This window comes from Rhinoderma darwinii, chromosome 5 (assembly GCF_050947455.1).
Source record: "Rhinoderma darwinii isolate aRhiDar2 chromosome 5, aRhiDar2.hap1, whole genome shotgun sequence".
NCBI classification, from domain to species: Eukaryota; Metazoa; Chordata; class Amphibia; order Anura; family Rhinodermatidae; genus Rhinoderma; species Rhinoderma darwinii.
This window is the reverse complement of record NC_134691.1, coordinates 277,570,387-277,592,524: the sequence shown is the minus strand read 5'-3', so window position 1 is coordinate 277,592,524 and position 22,138 is coordinate 277,570,387. Positions and strand designations below refer to the sequence as shown.

Here is a 22,138-nt window from a genome sequence, read left to right as displayed (position 1 = left end):
TAGAAAAACCCAATGTAAAAATAAAAAAAAATTACTTCACTTCTAGTAACTTAGAAAAAAAATAAAAAAAATAAAGAAAACAATGATAGGAAAACTACTGTAGGAAAAAGGGTGTCAACCAAGGCAATGGTCCAAAGCAGATTACCAGAAGAAAAATATGATTGATAGAACAGGAAGCGGCAGGAATGTGGAGGGCGATAACCTCATTCTAAGAAAAGCAGCTGATGGTCTGACTTTGGTAGCAACTATTAGGACAGCTTAAAATTACATAGACTGTTTATAAATTATTAAAAAAAATAAAAATTGAACACCGCACTATTAATACAGCATCACGTACACGACATAAATATTACAGCTATCACTTTAGCGCCAGATTCACACGAGCGTGTGCGTTTTGCGCACGCAAAAAACGTGGCGTTTTGCGTGCGCAAAAGGCACTTAACAGCTCCGTGTGTCAGCCCCGTATGATGCAGGACTTCTTCTGGAGCGGAAACACTCCTGCAGCGCCGGGGATTCCGCTTCAGAAGTCCCTGACATCACTGTGACCATATAGGGACAGGGATGTTAGGGACATCTCCTGGAGCGGAGTCCCCAATCCCCGGCCACAGCATTGGTGAAGCGGTGGCTGGGGATTGGAGATTCCGCTCCTACGGGGAGCAAAAAAACGCCCTCCTGCTACTCCTGACATGCACTTCGCACTGTGGGGAGGAAGAGGAGAGAGCGAGCGACGGAAGAAACGGCCGTCACTCGGAACACATTCCAGTGATGGCCGTGTATTACCCAGCCCCATAGACTATGGGAGCCGGGTGAACGGACGAAAACAGGGAATGTCCCATGGGTGGATTCACACAGCAGATTTTGGAAACTTTTGCGACTGAAAATCAGTTCCATTCATCTGAATGGAACTCGCAGGAATCCAAGCACCTGCCGCAGAGACAACCCTATTTAGATAAAAGCGATTTTCATTCACAGAAATTTCTTTAAAAAATAAAAATCTTCTGCATGTGAATCCACTATTAGGGTATGTTCCCACACCAAGATACGCTGCAGATTTCCTGCAACAGACTTTGAGATTCTGCTGCAGATTAACGCTGGAACACAATGTGGTGCTGTTTTTCGGATGTAATGTTCTTAGAGTTCTAGGTCGGATACGCTGCGTAGTTTCATGTGGCGTATCCGACCTGTGTGAACCCGGCCTAAGGGTCCTTTTACACTGGCCAAACGAACGTTCACAGAACTCTCGTTCCCGGTAATTATCCTCTGTAAAAGGGCAACGATCAGCCGATGAACGAACAAACGCTTTTTCATCGGCTGATTGTATAGTTTTAAATAGCCAAAATATTATCGTTGTCGGCAGCACAACTCCATATGTAAACAGAGAGACGCGCTGCCAACATGATAGAAGTGTGTGGGGACGAGTGATCGGAGTAACGAGCGCTCGTCCCCATGCTAGCTCCCTGTGAAAGAAGCAAATAAGCACCGACCAATGAGCTGTCTCATTGATCGGCTCTAGTTTACACGCCCCATGTTGGGCCATGTAATATCAGACTTCCAGGGAACCGATGCGGTGCTTCAGTTTGTCTTCTGTTTTAAACGGTCTGTTAAAATCCATCTTGCGTGTCGAATGCAGGGAATTTTGGCACGCCCTGCCGTTGCTTAGCAACGGAACCGTGAAAAACGGACAGCACACGAATGCCGTACGTTTTTTTTTTACAAAGTCATAGACTTCAATGAGCCCCACGGTCGCTGAACAACGGACAAAAGTAGGACATGCGCTACTTTTGACGGAACGGACGAACGGAACAGTCAAAACAACAGAAGTGTGCATGGCCCCATAGAAATGAATGTATCAGGGGGCTATCAGTTAAAAAAAACCTGACAGCACCCTAAAGAAAATAACTGAAGTGGGCATGAGGCCTTATTCAAGGGTACAGTTCAGCATCAGATTTCAGCCATGTGGCAAAAAGATAAATCTGCTGACTGCTGTATAAAACAAGACGCAGCTCCATTACGGTTTCATGGCCAACAAAGTCTAACATGTCCACGAACAAAATGCTAAACAAGACAAAAAAAAGTGACAGTCTAGGGCTACACTGAAATGTTCAATGTGCAAATAGATATCTGTGCCAGTCGCATCCCACACCACCCCCTAAAAATGATTTTCAATGCTAAAAGGGGTTGTCTAGAATTAGAGGGGGAAAAAAACCCCAAAAAATAACACCCTTTTTTCCCCAATGAACAGCGCAACACTTTTCCATGGTCTATATCTGGTATGGCAGCTCAGTACCCCTTCATTATAATGGTAACAAGCAAAAAAGCAGACCTTTTTTCTTATCCTGAACAACCCCTTTAATGAGGCTCTGTCACCAGATTCTCAAATCCCTATCTCCTATTGCATGTGATCGGCACTGCAATGTAGATAACAGTAACATTTTTTTTAAAAACGTTAATTTTTAGCCAAGTTAGGAGCTATTTTATATATATATATATATATATATATATATATATATATGTATGCAAATGAGGTTTGAAATGGACAACTGGGCGTGTATTGTGTTTTTAACTGGGCGTGTTTACGTGTATGACGCTGACCAATCAGTGACCAGTCAGCATCATACACTCCTCTACATTCATTTACACAGCAGCGATGTGCAGCCGCATAAACAGAGATTAACGTTAATCAAGTGTCCTGATAATGAATACACATGATCATCCAGCCTGGATGTCATGTGTATTCAGAATCCTGACACTTCTGAATCTTTTCTGTGAGATTTCCAGCAAGTGAAACGAAATCTCGTTTACCTCCGTAATCTCGTGAGATTTCGTTTCCCTTACTAGAAATCTCAAAGAAAAGAGTCAGAATTCAGCAAAAAAACTGTGTGAAATTAGCCTTAGGCTTATTGATTATACTTTAAAGTAAGGAGCTGCGTGAAAAAACAAATAAATACAGTAGAGCTTTTATAGAGCGATGGCGGAGTTCACACAATTGTCAGAGGTGCTGTTTGGAGCCTCATTTGAAGGGAAGAACAGCTCAGCATATTCCTCCAGTTAAAACAATGGACACCACAAAGGATCCAGAACAGTTATCATGGTTTCCATTATAATGAAAACCATGATGGCAGTTAGTGAGGGAATATTGTATATACAGGTAAATGCTGTCCTCGTATCCTCTGTTCTATCAGAAGCTGGCCTCCCTGCAACCACCGGACTACAGACAGTCTATACAGCACAACCTACAAGCGGCCCTAAACGACAGATTTAGGCCCCATGCACACGACCGTGTTTTTGCGTCCGCAATTCCCCCGCAAATCCACGGGAGAATTGCGGACCCATTCATTTCTATGGGCCCATACACACTATCCGTGTTTTCACGGGTCTCCGCATGTCCGCAAATCCGTGCCGCAGAAACTCAGGACAGGTCTTATTACGGGCCGCAAATTCGATGCGGACATGCCAATAGAAGTCAATGGGCCCGTGGAAATTGCGGATACACCTCCGTGTGTCATCCGCAGTTTGCGGATTTGCGGAAATGTTGCTAGGCAACGACCGGGAATGAGTTATGTCGTCATCCTGTTTTACCTAGGCTTTTTTTTTTTTTCATCCGCATTTTGCGGATTACATACGGATGAACTGCGGATTACATACGGATGAACTGCGGATGACATTTCACGGAACACGGTCCTGGAATTTGCGGACCAGAAAAACACTACGGTCGTGTGCATGAGGGCTTAGTGCTCTTACTTTCTTCACGGACTATAGGGGCAGCTGCAGGGGGATTAGATTTCAACTGACACGTCTTAAGCCTCGGATCACTCCATATCGCAGCTGGAATTATTCTGATGGAGAGGGTATTGGTAAGTTGTAATTCACTACTACATTTGCTTTTGTACTTCCAAAGTAAAAATGCACTTTAATGCTTTAGTGACCAGCCTATATTAGACCCAAAAGGCCAAATCGATTTGAATTTTTTTTTATTTTTTCATCTTACCATTCCAAAAGCCAAAACGTTTTCATTATTCCGTCGACATAGCTGCGAGGGCTATGTTTTTAAAGGGAATGTGTCGCTAGAATTTTTTTTTTTTTTCAGTTAAACAGTTAGTATATAAGTGATTACACATAGTTTTAATTTTTTCACAAGTCAGGAAATATTATAAATTAGATTCTAATTTATAACATTTCCATGTGCTGGTCACTAGAGGGAGCAATTCCCAAATTTGCAGCATTGGCAATGTAGTAAAGCAACCTCATTGCTTTATGCTGTAAATTTGGGGTAGACACACTCGCTCTAGTGTCCTCACACAATCCCCCCTCCCTTATTCTGGCTAGTGCCAGGAGAAGGAGGGGGTTGAATCTTCAAACCTCCTACACTGTGTGCCGCCATTTTCTGAGCGAATGCACAGTGTAGGAGGATTAGATACAGTGGTAATCAGACAGTATAACACGAACATACACAAACATAATACACACATCACATACACAAACATAACTTACCTGCTCCTGCCGCCTCCGCTCCTATACCTTGCGTCTTCGCTGCCTTGAACACATGGCCAGAAGCCGCGGCCGGAAGTAGTCATCTTACTGTCCGGCCGCGGCTTCCAGTCCACATGAAAATGGCGCCGGATGTCGCTCTGCCGAAGACCTTCCTTTTGGATTGTGTGGGAGCGGCGCATGCGCCGTTCCCACACAGACGGCGTACGCTATAGTGAATGGACCGGCTCCCGTTCGAATTCTCTATGGGGATGTATGTGCCGTATTCCATCTCTGTATGTGTCGTTAATCGACACATACAGAGATGAAAAAAAAAAAAAATGGCAGCCCCCACAGAGAAGTAAAAATTCAGAAAAAAGTAGCACACAAAAAAATAAAATTTATTTATTTGTGTTCTTGTGTTGTGCTTTTAGTATGATGAACACAAATAAATAAATGTAATTTTTTTATCAAACTAAAAGCACATTTATTTGTGTTCATCATACTAAAAGCACAACACAAGAACACAAATAAAATTTAAATGTATTTTAATATACTAAAAGCAATATATATATATATATATATAAAATAATTTTTTTCGTGACACTTTCCCTTTAAATATTTTTTTAATACCACTATTTTGGGGTACATATAAGTTATTAATTAACAACTTTTTTTGGGGGGGGGGGGGAATAGGAAAAAAAAAAAAGGTAAGTTTTTTTTTTTTATTGTGTCGCCATATTCTAAGAACTCAAATCCGGCTTTCAGGCCCCATGCACACGACCGTATTTTCATCTTTCCGTAAATACGGTCCGTAAGGCCCCATGCACACGAACATGCTTTTGCGGCCGCAATTCCCCCGAAAATCCGCGGGAGAATTGCGGCCTCATTCATTTCTACGGGCCCATGCACACGACCGTGGTTTCCACGGTCCGTGCATGGCCCCAGAGCCTGGACCACAGAAAGAACGGCTGTATCCTGGACCACAGAAAGAACGGCTGGCTGTATTCTGCGTCCAGGCTCATAGAAATGAATGCACGCGGCCATGTGTACGCCCGCGGGTGACACTCCGACCCGAAAATCACGGACGTGCACATGGCTATGGTCGTGTGCATGAGGCCTAATGCAGCCGTATTTGATCCGTATATATAGATCAGTTTTATATTAAAAAAAAAAAAGGCTGCAAATGAGATCTCCATGTTGCATAGAAATGCTTTCGTAAATACAGATGGTGTACGGATGATGCACATCCATAGCCCTCCGTATTCACGGAAGCGCCCATAGTCTGTGCTGTAATTCTGGAGAAGAATAGGATAGGCTCTAATTTTTTCAGCATGGACACCCATCCGTAAAAATATGGAAAGGTGTTCGTGGCCAGTAGAAATAAATAGATCCGTAATTCTGTATGAAAAATACGGTCGTGTGGATGGGGCCTTCGAGCAGACGTCCAGTTACCATTATACATCCCATCACAGGACACCCGTGCCAGACTGTGAAAAGGCAGCACTGTGGCATAAAGTACCCTTAAGGACTGCCTCAAAGAAAAAAAAAAAAAAAAAAAGTATTGCCGGCCGTTAAGGGTTTAATGGTGGCTCCAAAACACTAGGCCCTACTTTTAGAAGATTATCTAACGGCCCCAGAGAACATAAATGATTTTTTTTTTTTTAAAGAGGCTCTGTCACCAGATTTTGTAACCCCTATCTGCTATTGCAGCAGATCGGTGCTGCAATGTAGATTACAGTAACGTTTTTATTTTTAAAAAACGAGCATTTTTGGCCAAGTTATGACCATTTTTGTATTTATGCAAATGAGGCTTGCAAAAGTACAACTGGGCGTGTTGAAAAGTAAAAGTACAACTGGGCGTGTATTATGTGCGTACATTGGGGCGTGTTTACTTCTTTTACTAGCTGGGCGTTGTGTATAGAAGTATCATCCACTTCTCTTCAGAACGCCCAGCTTCTGGCAGTGCAGACACACAGCGTGTTCGAGAGATCACGCTGTGACGTCACTCACTTCCTGCCCCAGGTCCTGCATCGTGTCGGCCACATCGGCACCAGAGGCTACAGTTAATTCTGCAGCAGCATCAGCGTTTGCAGGTAAGTAGCTACATCGACTTACCTGCAAACGCCGATGCTGCTGCAGAATCAACTGTAGCCTCTGGTGCCGATGTGTCCTCGCTCGTCCGACACGATGCAGGACCTGTGAGTGACATCACAGCGTGATCTCTCGAGAACACGCTGTGTCTGTGCACTGCCAGAAGCTGGGCATACTGAAGAGAAGTGGATGATACTTCTCATCAGAGCGCCCAGCTAGTAAAAGAAGTAAAAACGCCCCGATGTACACACATAATACACGCCCAGTTGTACTTTTGCAAGCCTCATTTGCATAAATACAAAAATGGTCATAACTTGGCCAAAAAAAGCTAGTTTTTTAAAAATAAAAACGTTACTGTAATCTACATTGCAGCGCCGATCTGCTGCAATAGCAGATAGGGGTTGCAAAATCTCGTGACAGAGCCTCTTTAAACATTCTGAAGCTTTAATCCCTTAGGAGTTTGATTGTATTCAGGCAATTCTGACATCAGCCAATTAAAAGGCTATACACATCTTTGCATCCATATTTTTATTGCTTCAATATAAGATAATTAAATTAAGCCACTTTGCATAGATCCTGTAGACCGAATAGTAGATCTTTTGCAAACTTGTCTCCATAGTTAGACTACAAACTAACCTGTGTAGTCTGACCCTTCAGTCATACCCCCTACATTCGGTAGGTCAGCAAGTCCGGTGGAAGGGAGTATGACTGCAGGATCAGACAGAATGGCTTGTAATTTGTAAACATGGAGATAAGGCCCCATGCCCACTTCAGTTTTTTCCTTAAGGGTGCTAGCTGTTTTTCTGACGGCTAGCACACTGACCCATTCATTTCAATGGGGCCATGGACACTTCAGTTTTTTTGAAGGTCCCGTTGCTCCGTTCCGATCCAAAGTAGAGCATGTCCTACTTTGGTCTGGGATTCCGTGACCGTGAGGCCCATGCAAGTCAATGGGGCAGTCAAAAAAACTGAAGACACACGGAAGGCATCCGTGTGCCGTCCGTGTGTGACGGAGCCGTTGCCTAGCAATGGCCGGGCGGGCAGTAAAACATAACAGAAATATTACACTAATCTGCAGCCACTTGTCTCTATCAATCACTGATAGAGAAAAGAGGCTGCGGATTGAAAATAAAATAAAAAGCAGTTCATACTTACCCGGTCGTTGTCTTGGTGACTAGTACCTCTTCTTCCTCCAGTCCGACCTTCCAGAATGACGCGGCAGCCTGTGATTGGCTGCAGAGGCGGTCACGTGGGATGAAGCGTCATCCCTGGAGGCCGGCCTTCTGACGTGCGTGACCGCCACTACAGCCTGTGATTGGCTGCAGCGGCGACAGGGATGAAACGTCATCGCTGGAGGCCGGACAGGAGGAAAGTAAGTATGACATTTTTTTCATTACATTAAAATTTTATTTTCCGAGCGCCGAGCATGTACTGTCCAGGGTGCTGAAAGAGTTACCGCCGATCAGTGCAGCCCATTAACTCTTTCAGCACCCTGGACAGTACCATGCTCGGCGCCCGGAAACACGGAGTGCACACGGCCGATAAAACGGACACACGGATCCGTCAAAAACGGCCGTGAAAACAGTGTCGGAAGTGTGCACGAGGCCTAAATGTGTGTGCTTAGGAGCTGTAGAGAAAACCAAAAAGAGATTTTTAGATCAAGACTATTAGTCTTTATCTATATACATTTAATTTTCTTATTAATTCGTGCAATGAAAGCATTTTAGTTGCAAAGTCGTACATTACCTGATTACATCATACAAAAAAATAAATTAAAAAAAGAACTTCAAAAGACGACAAAATACGGTGTGACTGCTTTATGAGGGAGAATGCGACTCTTGGAAATACAACCTAAGGCCTCACGCACACATCCTTCACTGTTTTCACATCTGTTTAAAACGGATCTGTGTCCGTTGTGACATCCGTGTGGTTTCCGTTGTCACTCCATGTCAGTTTTTCGTTTTAAACAGATGCTTTGCTTCCGTTTGTCTTCCGTTTTAAACGGTCCGTTAAATTCCATCTTGTGTGTTGAATGCAAGAAACTTCAATGGGCCCCACGGTCACTTAATGACGGACAAAAGTAGTACATGCGCTACTTTTGACAGAACGGACGGATGGAACCGTCAAAACAGAAGTGTGCATGGCCCCATAGAAATTAATGTGTCAGGGTGCTATCAGTTAAAAAAAAAAAAAAGAAAAAAAGGATAGCATCCTGAAGAAAATAACTGAAGTTGGAATGAGGCCTAATACAAGTAAAAATACAGATTGTACACATTAATATCACGGGGTGGTTTAAAGAAGAAACTGCATTATCTGCAGCAGGAAACAGAATGAAGGCAATGTGAACGGTGCTACAGGAAACTAATGCGGAATGAGGTAGGGCGATCAGCAAAAAAACTGTCATTATGAGACTTCCTACTCAATTAGGGGTTACAACAAGCCATACAACGAATATACAGAACTTCATCTAAATCTACTAATTCTCGGACCAGAGAAGGGAAAGCACTTTTCCAAGGGTATGGCATCAAGACAGAGGACAATTCATATTACACTGGTTGGTAAGCAGCTTTAAAGAGACAGTGCTCGTGTTCTCACACGACTGCTGTCTTATCCGTACAACACACACACACACACACACACACACACACACACACGACACTTACTTTCCAGTTCTTCCTTCTCGAAGTTTGTGTTGACACTAGAGCTGGTTTTCCCCAAATCTACGACCGCTTCTTCATCGTGACCCTTGGGAGGAAAAAATGAAATATTATAAATGTCGGTATTCACAAGAAACAGGTTGTCTGAACACTGGAATTACAGGATCCTCATGTGATGTCACTAAATGAAAACCCTACCAAGTGGAAGAAACCGCTTTACGTACATGTTAGATTTGGTTCTTGGCTCCAGCTTGCTGGTAGCATTTCATTGAATGCTTTAACTGGTTGCCGACACAGGACGAGAATGCTCGTTCTGAGTGGCGAGTACTTGGCGCATTAGGACGAGCATTCTCGTCCTGTGTGACAGCCACCTGTGCGCGCGATCGAGAGCGGGGCAACGGCTGCAATACACAGCCACGGCCCCGCTCTGACCGCGGAGAGAAGAGAAACATCTTCTCTCCGCCGTTAACCCCTTGAATGCAGTGATAAAAGCTGATCGCGGCATTCAAGGAGAGGGGACTGCACTTTGATCGCGTCACAGAAAATAACTGACGCGATCAAAGCCCATAACTCGTATGGCCAGACAGCCCAGGGTCCAGTGAAGGACCCCAGGGCTGTCTGAACATATTTCCTGTTAGGGCATACTGAGGTATGCCCTAACATCTGCCTGTGTACAATCAGTAACAAGCTAGTGTACTGGCATATAGATCTATGCCAGTACATTACAGTTACAAAATAAAAATAAAAATGATAAATCCCTTTATGGGATTTAAAAAAAAAAAAAGAAAAAAAAAAAAAAAGTTAAATGAATGTAAAAATTTTTTTTTATAAATAAATAACTTTTTCAAATATAAGTCCCAAAACATGAAATCGACATATTTGGCATCTCCGACCGTAACAACCTGTACAACAAATGTATAACATTATTTATGATGATCGGTGTATGGTGTAAAAAAAATAAAAAATATTAAAACTGCTGCGGAACTGGTTTTTCTCTGTATTTTAGGCAAAATAAAAAAAATGTATAGAAATTAAACGAGAATGTATTTGGTACCAAAAAATGGTACCTACATAAAGTACAACTCGTCCCGCAAAAAAACAAAGTATCATACAACTACGTCGTACAAAAAATAAGTGTTATGAGCGTCGGGATGCAAAAAGGGAAATCTAAAAAAATTGCTCTGTCCTCAAGGCCAAAATTGGCCGTGTCCTTAAGGGGTTAATATAGATTATTTTGGATTGTACAACAAACATTACTTTCTAGTTCACAAGTTAGAGAAAATCCTTTTTTATAGGCTCTCTCCAGCAGGAGTCACACTGCAATGTATAGAACAGAGTCTTAACATAATGGCTGCTTAAGAATATGGTCTAGTCCTCATAGAACAAAAAGATTTAGCAGCCGATTGGTCATCTATGTGACGTCACATGAGGTCTGCTGTGCTGCACGAAATCGGATTGGTAAAGTCCCCCAATGAACCTCCAACTTTTAGGCTGGAATCACACATGCAGTTTTTGTTGCTTTTTTTTGAGCCAAACACAGGAGCGGATGCAAAACAGAGATCATTCATACCTTTCCTTCTTTTTGGATCTTCTCCTGTGTTTAGCTTAAAAAAAAAACGAAAAAACAAATTCCAAAGAAAAAGCATGTGTGATTCCAGCCTTAGGCCCTGTTCACACAGAGTTTTTTGACTAGTTTGTCGCAGAAACTGCTCCGCAAAACTAGTCAAAAAACACCCGAAAATGCCTCCCATTGATTTCAATGAGAGTTGGACGGGTTTTTTTACCGCGAGTAAAAAAAGCGCATCACAGGAAAAAAAGCGACATGACCCATCTTGAGGCGGTTTCCGCCTCCAAAACCCCATTTCAAATCAGTCAGAAAGGGTAAAAAAAACAACACCTTGATGAGTGTTGACGAGTTTTTGTCAAACCACTGTGCAAAAAACGTCTGGAGCAGTTTTTACAGGAGGAATTTTCCTCCTGCAAAAAACTCAGCGTGAACACAGCCGACTCATTCAGACCTAAGCCGTACCTTTAGACGCAATTACTTTAAAGGAAAAACAAAAAAAACAAAAACCCCCCGAAAACTAACAAGTACACTGATTACACCCCAGGAATGGGTGATAGATACTAATGAAATGAAGATATACACAATACACAAAACAGCAAGCAATCGCCATACTATGCTCTCCTGTTAAAAGGTCAGCATAGTATAGGGGAAAAAAAAATAAAAAAAAATATATATATATATATATATATATATATATATATATATATATAGAAAAAACAAAGAAAAAGCAGCACCGTTCCTTCTGTGTGGGGTGCAAAAAAATTCCAGTTTGGACACTCGACCAGTGTCCCAAATACCAATATGCTCCAAGATACGAGACAGCACTCCAGAATTTGTGAAAAATAGGATCACTTTAATGTGACGTTTCAGCCCTACTCCATGGGGCCTTTCTCAAGCAGAGAAAGGCCCCATGGAGTAGGGCTGAAACGTCGCATTAAAGTGATCCTATTTTTCACAAATTCTGAAGTGCTGTCTCGTATCTTGGAGTATATATATATATAAAAAATAGTAAGGCAGGTAGGAGCAGCACGAGTGCAAATTACCAAATAAATGGTCGTTGCTAAGCTTCAAATGATAGGAGTGACTTCTGCCCATATGATGTATAACAAAAAGACAAGAGCATGGAAGCAGCACTCACGAAAAAAAGTGACGTTTATTCACCCAACAAATGCATCTCAATGGAAGCATTTTCAAGCCTATATATATATATTTATTAGTTAGGGCATGTTCACACAAACTCAAAAACGTCTGAAAATACGGAGCTGTTTTCAAGGGAAAACAGCTCCTGATTTTCAAATCGTATTTTAAGCCACTCGAGATTTTCGCTGCATTTTTTCTATGAAAAACGGCTCCAAAAGCTTCCCAAGAAGTGACCTCCACTTCTTTTCCGCGGCTGTTTTTTTATGCAGCTGTTTTTCCCATTGAAATCAATAGGCAGATTTTTGGAGGCGTTACGCTTCCAATTTTCCGGCCGTTTACAGCCCGAAAAATGGCCAAAAATAGGCCGTGTGAACATATCCTAATAATAAAGCCAGTGTCATATTGCTATTACACATTTTATTCTGTCTCAGACCGTCCACCTATTGTGTCCAGTGCTAATGAGAAGAAGCCAATCTCCAGTTCATCGCCCATGTACGGGTAAGTTCACACGGGGTGGATACGCTGCGTAAAAGGCATATCGCATATTCACCTCTGTGGCCGCAGGGAATTCCAGGCGAAAAACCGCACCAAACAGCAGATTTGATAACATTTCATCCCAGGAAACTGCAGCCTGTGATTGGCTGCAGCGGTGGTCACATGGGATAAAAAGTCATCTCAGGAGGCCGGCCTGCAGAACCTCAGGAGGTAAGTATAAGGTGTTCCACTGCAAAACTCGCAACACTTAACTGTTTGTTGCAGGTTCTCTCCATTGAATTCAATGGGGAAAACCCGCGACAAAATACAGGCGATTCTGCAACCACAATTGACAAGCTGCGGCTTAAATTAACCTGCGATGCAGTTTTTTTTTTTTTGTGTGCAGAACCTCTGTATAGCACGTACGCAGCGTGTGGATGATATTTCTTGAAATCTCATCCACTCTTCGGCTACTGTATTATGCTGTGGATTTTCTTCAACAAAATAAATTGTAAATAAGACCAAGTGTGGAATAGCTCTACAAGAAGATCCAGGCAATGATACTGCTCATGTGTGTCTCAGAGTAAACAAAAAAGGACACCAGGGGGCGCAATAGCAAGCATGTAAAAGCAATATCTAAATACAAAAGTTTTTGGTTTTTTTCTAATTACGCAAAATTTAAAACGGTTTAGGATTTGCATGAGCTAAAATATAAATATATATATATATATATATATATATATAATCTTGGTTTATGGGAGCTCTACTGGATTATTGCAGGTTGATACACACACACACACACACACACACACTTTTATTCTGGCTGATGATCTTTAGTTAGCTTTTACATCCCCGTGCAATAGGCATGTAATGGAAAACAGCCAATAAACAGAAGAGTACAACTCGCTGTGTTCGAGGGAACAAACTTTCAGATCTCAGTAGAGTATTACATTCACGGAAATGATATCCACAACAAAGGACTAAACTCAACGTGAGTAACCTATGATTTGGAGCAATGTTTGCAAGATATTAGTAAAAACAATCTGCGATACAATCGATGTAAGCCATTGAATAGTGATTCCAGACAAGTACTTACACACAACTATAGTCTCACTAATCGTCAATCATGGTTTGATCGCCTATTTAACAATAATATTACATTCTACATCACAAGATTCAGGTTTACATAGCACAATGTCCGAATGACCAGCGATTATTTATGTTCCCATGAACGATGAGACCTCATGCACACGAACGTGTTTTTTGCAGCCGCAATTCACCCACAAATCTGCGGGCGAATTGCAGTCCCATTCATTTCTATGGGCCCATGCACGGACCGTGGTTTCCACAGTCCGTGCATTGCCTGGGACGTAAAAAGATAGGACATGTCTTATTACAGCCGCATTTTGCAGTCCAGGCTCATTGAAATTAATGTGCACGGCCCGTGATTTGCACTACGGTCGTGTGTATGAGGTTCAGTTGCTTCACCCTTTTACATGAAGTAATTATTGCGCACGATGGTTCATTAGCGTCGGAATCTGCTTGTCTAAATGGGCCCTCAGACTCATCTAGAATCCGATCTCACACCAATGCCTTCAATGGTTTAAAGGGCTGTCCTACTAAGAATATGTATCACCTATCCACAGGATAGGTGATAAATGTATGATCGCTGCCCCTCCCCATCACTGGGACTCCCACTGTTCATTATAACGCCACACTTGGCTGTCTTAGGCCTCATGCACACGACCGTAGCCCGACCGTAGCCGTGTGCACGCCCGTGATTTTCGTGTCGGCCGGCTGCGGACTGTCAGCGGACTGTCAGCCGCAAGCCGCCCGCACATGCACATGGCCGGGCCATTGTTTTCAATGAGCCCGGACCGCAACTCCGGACCATAATAGGACATGTCCGTACTTTCTGCGGTCCGGGTTCCCGGGCCGTGCACGGACCGCAAAAACTACGGTCGTGTGCACGGCCCCATAGAAAAGAATGGGTCCGCAATTCTCCCGTGGATTTGCGGGGGAATTGCGGACGCAAAAACACGGTCGTGTGCATGAGGCCTTAGTCTGTCCAAAAGACATTGAATAGAGCAGCAGCATACATGCCACTCCTTCAAAAATACTACCCATTGCACAGGGGGGCCCTGCGGATAGGTGATAAATGTGTTTAGTGGGAAAACCCCTTTGAATCACTGCATGTTACATGTCTTGACACACACACACGCACGGTCCAGTATAACTAAGGACTCATTCACAGATCCGGACAAAAATACAACAAACAATATGCTGCGCTATAGTTTCGGGTGAAACAACGAACACCATGACGAAAGCCAGACGGAACTCATCCGAGGCAAAAGGGTTCCATTGGGGGCTGATGGTGTCAGTCGTGCAACGGAATCAGCACTTCCAGTATATTGGTCTTTCTGCTCCATGACAAAGCAGAAGAGAATTGTAGATGAGAAAAAAATAAATTTTTTTGAAAAATTTAAAAAAAGTTGTGAACCATAGTGGCGCTGCTGGTAAGGAGGTTTAGAAAGATGGAGTAGAATATATGAAAAACAAAAAGGTTTTACTAGGATTGGCTACGCGTTTCAACGCCGGACCAGCGTCATCAGGCCAAAAATAATTTCACAACTTTTTTTTATTTTTTTCTCTCATCTACAATCCTCTCCAGCGGTGACTTTGTTTAGTCTCTGGTTTTTGTGTACCCAGCTGCAGCGGTCCTATGGATTTTTCATAATTTGGATAACGGCTTTATACCCCAAACTACTTACCTGAAGATCCGTACCATTAGGGTATGTTCACACGCCCCATTTACGGACGTAATTCAGGAGTTTTTCACCTGGAATTACGGCCGAAAAAACGGTGGCAAACATCTGTCCATTGAATTCAATGGGTCTTACGATGTTCTGTGCAGACGGGCTTCTTTTTAACACGCCGCCGTCAAAAGACGGCGTGTAAAAAGACGGCCGCCTCAAAGAAGTGCATGTCACTTCTTGGGACGTAATTGGACCAGTTTTTCATAGACTCCATTGAAAAACAGCTCCAATTACAGCCGTAATGACGACGCGAAAAACGCGTGCACTTGCAAAAACGTCTGAAATTAAGGAGCCGTTTTCGCCTGAAACCAGTTCCGTAATTTCAGACGTATTTTACGTTTACGTGTGAACATACCCTAAAAACTACAGCTCGTCCTGCAAAAAAATAAGCCCTTACACCGATCAAAATCGACTGAAGAAAAAAAAAAAAAAAAAAAAGTTATGGTTCACAGAATGTGGCGACAAAACTAATATTTTATTTTTTAACAGAAATCGTAGTAAAACAAAAAATTTGGTATTGCCATTATGGAATCAAACCATTGAATAAAGTGAACATGTAGTTTTTACCATACAGTGAATGGTGTAAAAACTAAGGCTGCGTTCACACTGCCTCAAAATTCAGTTTGGAATTTTGAGGCAGATTTTTCTCTGCCTGCACGCCGAGATAGATTACAAAAAGGCTTCAATAATTTACCAGGATAACGGTAACCTCTGTGCCAAGTTCCAAGCAGAACCCTCCATTCACGTGGAAGCTGCATGTCTGTTTGGATAATGTTACAGACAGGCATGCCCTTGTAAATCTTGATGTTACATTATATTGCAGTTAACTAAATGGAACGCAGGAGACGTTCCAAGAATAAACCGCTGGCAATCACAAAGTATCCCTCAATGTGGAGAATGAGACCATTCATAACTGGCACATAACATCCCAACTCTCCTCCAGTACAATAATAAAAGAACATAACCGCATCAATCTCTGCTGGCAACATAGCATGACGCAGGATGGACACAGCCCTGAGTGACGCGGGTCTAACCTCCTGCAAATTGGATTAATTCCCGATCACACTTGTGTTTGCTATTCCATTATTCGTTTAAATAGACTTAAAAAGGGGTGATGTCAAAAATAATATTTATATAAAAGCACCAAATTAAAAACATTTCGTATTTAAACAAAAAAAAAAAAAGAAGGTCAAGTGAGGAGTTGTTACATTTAGGTACTTCAATAGTATGGCACCACCTAGTGTTCAAAGTATATAGAAATGTGCACGACCACCTAAATGCTCAGATCCCTTCCACCAGCACCATGAGAAGCAGAACCAATGGAGACACATGGAAGCAAAAGATGATGAAAAGGGTTGTTTTTTTTTGGGCTAGAAACACTGCAAATTACTTTAAAACAGCATTACTGGACTTTTGTTATTAAAATCATGGAATAACACCTTTAAAATGGAACAAAATGACTTGTACATACATTACAGCGAGTTTTAAAAAAAAAAAAAAAAAAAAAAAAAAAAAAGTCGCAGCCTGCAATCGCCACAGCTTCATTCATTTTTAGACGACCCGACATCCAGACTGCAATCTGATCCTAGTTTTAAGTTTTTTCATGTGGGTGTCCCACCCAGTAACACATGCTGGATGTAAGTTCTTAGACTCCAGGATGCTGATGTCTTTACTAACACCAATGTATCAGCACAGCTTCATTCCTGTACTGCTGTCCCCAAAAAAAGGACCAACAGGGATCTCCTCTCCACTGTGCATACAACGATGCCACTGAAACCAGCCTCCGCCACCCCCTCCTGCACTAATTGTAACTGCGTCTATATGACGCAGATACAATTACATGCATAAACGCTGAATGGCCGGGCGCGTTCCGTGCCCAACCATTCAGCGCCTTACAATGACGCAGATTTGCAGGGCAGAACGACTTGCCCCGCCAATCAGCGCCACTTCCGTTGTTAAAAGGCACTGATTGGCAGGGCAGAATGACGCCCCACCAATCAGCGCCTTTCAATGACGCAATGATGTCATCGTTTCACTTGCTTTCTTCTGAGCAGATCAGCTTGGGCTGAATGTTGCAAGTCTACATTGACACAGGACGGCACAGGATCAAGGGGAGTATGTCAAGTTGTTGGTTTTTTTTCGTCTTTAAAAATTGTGTGTCACATTATCTACACGAGGGGAGGGATATATGTACGGAACTATATACAGTAGGGATGCACAATGCATCGAAACTTCAAATACTGTTTCGATGCAGTGCACCCTCAAACAGTTTGATACCGTTATTTCATGTACTTCGATACCGAGATGTGTGGCCGCACATCTTAGTATAGTAACACATGAATATATGAAAGCGGGGCGGCGGCTGTGTAATACAGCCATTGCCCCGCTCCTGACAAGTACGCAACTAGCGCCGCACTAACGTGTGGCGGCAATAGAGACCAAACATGGCAGACGCACTGAAAAACACCCCCATGTTCTGTCTTCAGTGCCTGCCACTCATTAGTGCAGCGCCGGCCGCATCACCTCATGCTGATCGCGCGTGCACTTCTTGGTCAGGAACGGGCTAATGGCTGTATTACACAGCTGCAGCCCCGCTCTAACGGCAAAGAGGAGAGAAATCTCTCATCTCCGCTGCTATTCCCCTGAATGCTGCAATCAAAGCTGACCGCAGCATTCAAGGGGAAAATGAGAAGGGGGGTGCCCCTTGGATCGCGTCACAGGGAATCCCGGTGACGCGATTGAGGGACATATCATATATGAGCAGACAGCCCTGGGTCCATTGAAGGACCCCAGGGCTGTCTTACCATATTTCCTGTTAGGGCATACGTAGGTATACTGCTACTATAATCAGGGACAGTGTATTGTGCGATTACATTTAGAGGTGAAGTGTGTGGCACCTTTATTTAGGGCGTAGTGTGTGGCATCATGAGAATTTTATCTTCGTTTACAGGTGCAGAAATTTTTGAAAAGTGAGAAGCTGAAGACATCTGAGCGGCAAACTGCAGAAATGGGCTGTGGCCAGGAGAAGTCGTCAGAGGTCTGGACTGGATGGAGAAGAAAAGAGAAAAAGAACAAACTAGAATCTGGGATTGTCACCAGTGAGTCACTTGATGTAAAATTTTCATTCTCCCACTAGATCAGTAATGTAGCCACTGTATGATCTGCAGCGAGATGATGGGTGGTATGATTTTTTATTTTTTGGGGAAAACCAACTCCCAGCATATCCTTACCATTGTTCGGACCATGCTAGGAACTGTAGTTTTATGCCGTACAAACCTACACGGCAGGGGTTGCACTAAATTGAGCTGTATTCGCGTTGGTGTTTTATTTATGTACTGCGCTTGGTTCTGGTGCTGTATTTATGTACGGAGCTCGGTTCTAGAGCCGTATATATGCATTTGGCTTGGCTCTGGAGCTGTAATTATATAGAATATATTAAAATAAACAAGATTGCAGAACAGATAGAATTGTTTTTAATTCATGGTTTATTTAATGGGAACCGGTCAGGTCATTTTAACCCCTTGAACCGCCACCATGCGGCAATACATGACCTGACAATATTTCTAAACATTCCCCTGTATGTTTTTCAGATGCAGCAAAAGCTATAAAATCAACTTTTAAAATGATGCACGCTATATGCTAATTACACATTAAAGGGTCATGGGTTGGTGCCGCTATCCTGAAGAGTCACAGTCCTTCCTCCAAACCCACCTTTCAATGTTTGACTGACATCCCCCTGGCTGTTATACATCACTGCCAGTCTCCTCCAACTTTCTTGGATGCACCATTGCCTTGTACTACTTGGGCATGCACCGTGCAGTGAGGTGTACTATGCCTGGCTGCACCGCACATGCCAATACAAGTAAACGGCGCATCAGCAAGAGTTGGAGAAGGGTGCTAGGGATGTAGAACAGCCAGGGGGATAAGAGTCAAAATTTCGGGGGCCATTTAAATTTTCACCTCAGGTAGCAGAAAAGCTAGAATCGGCCCTGCTCTCTACACTCATGGCTGTATTGTGACCAAATTTTAGCGGCTGTATTGTGGCCGGAAGTCACGAGTCTAACGAACCGAACTAACAGCATCACAGGGATAAACGATTCTGTTTGTTTGGGTCAACTACCTGCCCGCTCTGCTAGTATCTCTAAGGCTGGGTTCACACAACCTATTTTCAGACGTAAACGAGGCGTTTTACGTCTGAAAATTACGGCTCCAATACGTCGGCAAACAACTGCCCATTCATTTGAATGGGCTTGCCGGCGTACTGTGCCGACGACCTGTCATTTACGCGTCACTGTCAAACGACAACACGTAAAAAAGACGACTCATCAAAAGAAGTGCAGGACACTTCTTGAGATGTAATTTGAGACGTTTTTCATGGATTCCAATGAAGAACAGCTCCAAATTACGGCCGTAATTGACGGCTCGCAAAACGCGAGTACATGCAATTACGTCTGAAATTACCGAGCGGTTTTCTCCTGAAAACAGCTCCGTAATTTCAGACGTAAATGCAGTTATCGTGTGCACATACCCCAACACTAAGATAAAGGGAGCAGGTGAAGTCAGCCCTAAACCGACAGAAGTCTGGAGCAATGTGCTATCTGTCCTGTCAGAAGCAGCAGCATAGCCAGCTATGTACAGGACAGCAGCAAAAACAGTAGGACATTTTTAATGAAGACTATCTAGATAGCAGCTTAATTTTGCGTTTAGGAAGCAAGTGAACATTTAAAAAAATTCAAAGTGCAAAAACACAAAAGGCATCTTCAAAACTACAGAATATATATCCAAGACGACACAGGAGAGAAATAGTGAACCATGTTTTCTAGTTATATTGTTAATCATTAGGTCTTTTTCATTATTAATTAGTGTGCAACGCAAATAAATATATTAACCCCTTCAGGACTGAGCCTGTTTTGGCCTTGAGGACGAAGGAGATTTTTCAAATCTGACATGTGTCAATTTATGTGGTAATAGCTTCGGAATGCTTTTACCTATCCAAAGGATTCTAAGATTGTTTTCTCGTGACATATCGTACTTTATGTTAGTGAAAAAATTGTCGATAAATTCAGAATTTATTTGCGAAAAACACCAAAATTGAGAAAATTTGCAAAAATTAGCATTTTTCTAAATTTAAATGTATCTGGTTATAAAACAGATCGTAACTATTTTGTGTGGTATTACTATTGCACATATCCCATAGGTCTACTTTATGTTTGCATTGTTTTTTGAACGTCCTTTTATTTTTCTATGACGTTACAAGGTTTAGAACTTTCGCAGCAATTTCTCACGTTTTCAAGAAAATTTCAAAAGGTTATTTTTTCAGGCACCAGTTCATTTCTGAAGTGGCTTTAAGGGCCTTATATATTAGCAAGTCCCCATAAATCACCCGATTTTGAAAAATGCACTCTTCAAATTATTTAGAACGTGTTTTAACACTTTTGCTTTAATTCCGGTTAAAAAGTAGAGGTGAAATTTAGAAATGTAAATTTTTTTTGGGCAAAATTCATTTGTAATAAAAAAATATTCTGTAACATAGGTTTTACCCGAGAAATGGCGCTGATTCTGTAGTTTTTAGAAATATCCCACATGTGGCCCTAGAGTACGTGCTACTGGACTAAAACACAGGCCTTGGAAGCAAAGTTGCACCTATTGGATTTTGGGGCCTCTTTTAGAATAAAATTTTAGGCACCGTGTCAGGTTTGAAAAGGTATTTTGGTGCCAGAACAGTGGAAATCACCCAAAAGTTACCCCATTTTGGAAACTATACCCCTCAAGGACTTTTTCTAGGGGTATAGTTAGCATTTTGACCCCACAGGTTTTCTTGCTGAATTTATTGGAATTTGTTTATAAAGATGAAAATCTACTTTTCTGAAAAAACTAGTAATAAGAGAAAAAGCACCCGAACATTTGTAAAGCAATTTCTCCAGATTACGGCAATGCGCCATATGTGGTAATAAACTACGGTTTGGACACACGGCAGGACTTAGAAGGGAAGGAGCGCTATTTGGCTTTTGGAGCTCAAAATGTAGCTGAAATGTTTTTTTCGGGTGGCGTGTTACATTTGCAAAGCCCCTGAGAGACCAAAACAGTGGAAACACCTCAAAAGTGACCACATTTGGAAAACTACACCACTTAAGGGATCTATCTAGGGGTATAGTGAGCAGTCAGACTCCACAGGTCTTTTGCAGAATTTATCATAAATTAGGATGTGGAAATGAATATAAACATTATTTCAACTAAAATGTTGAATTTTCTAATTGTCACAAGGGATAAAGGAGAAAAAGCTGCCCAACATTTATAAAGCAATTTCTCCAGAGTATGGCTATACCCCACATTTGGTCATAAACACTTATTAGAAATTAATTAACCCTTTCTGGACTGATCCATTATTTGCTTTTTTCCTTTTCATTTTTCCCTCCCGCCTTTCCAAGAGCCATAACTTTTTTATTTTTCCATTAATAGAGTGGTGTGAGGGCTTATTTCTTGCGGGATGAGTTGGAGTTTCTATTGACACCATTTAATATACTGGGAAACTGAAAATAAAATTATTTGTAGGTTGAAAATAACTGAGATTTTTTTTTTTTGTTTTTACGACGTTCACCGCGCAGTACAAAAAGACAACTTAAATTTTTCTTGCGCCTCAATACGATTATGGTATTACCAAATTAATATCTATATATATATATATATATATATATTTTACTACTTTTACAAATTAAAGACTTTAATACATTTTTTTAATAAAAAAGTGTAAAAGTAAAAAAGTTGGTTTTTTTTTGTCCCGCTAGGGGACTTGAAGACATGCAGCTCTGATCGCTGCTAGATTACATTACACTATCTAGACAGTGTATTACAACGGTCATTGTGACGTGACAGTCACTGGCAGGAGGCCTATGAGGACCAGCCTCAGGCTGGCCCTCATACGG

General features: G+C 42.1%; 1 protein-coding gene across 2 annotated transcripts in view; it reads right to left on the bottom strand.

The window, feature by feature from the left end:
- Positions 1 to 22,138, bottom strand: part of SLC4A7 (solute carrier family 4 member 7) — a 148,183-nt gene that overhangs the window by 58,036 nt on the left and 68,009 nt on the right. For both annotated transcript variants that reach the window (XM_075827180.1, XM_075827181.1), the window contains exon 2: positions 9,225 to 9,306. In XM_075827180.1, coding sequence (XP_075683295.1) covers positions 9,225 to 9,306 — 82 coding nt within the window. The remainder of the gene's footprint in view (positions 1 to 9,224; positions 9,307 to 22,138) is intronic.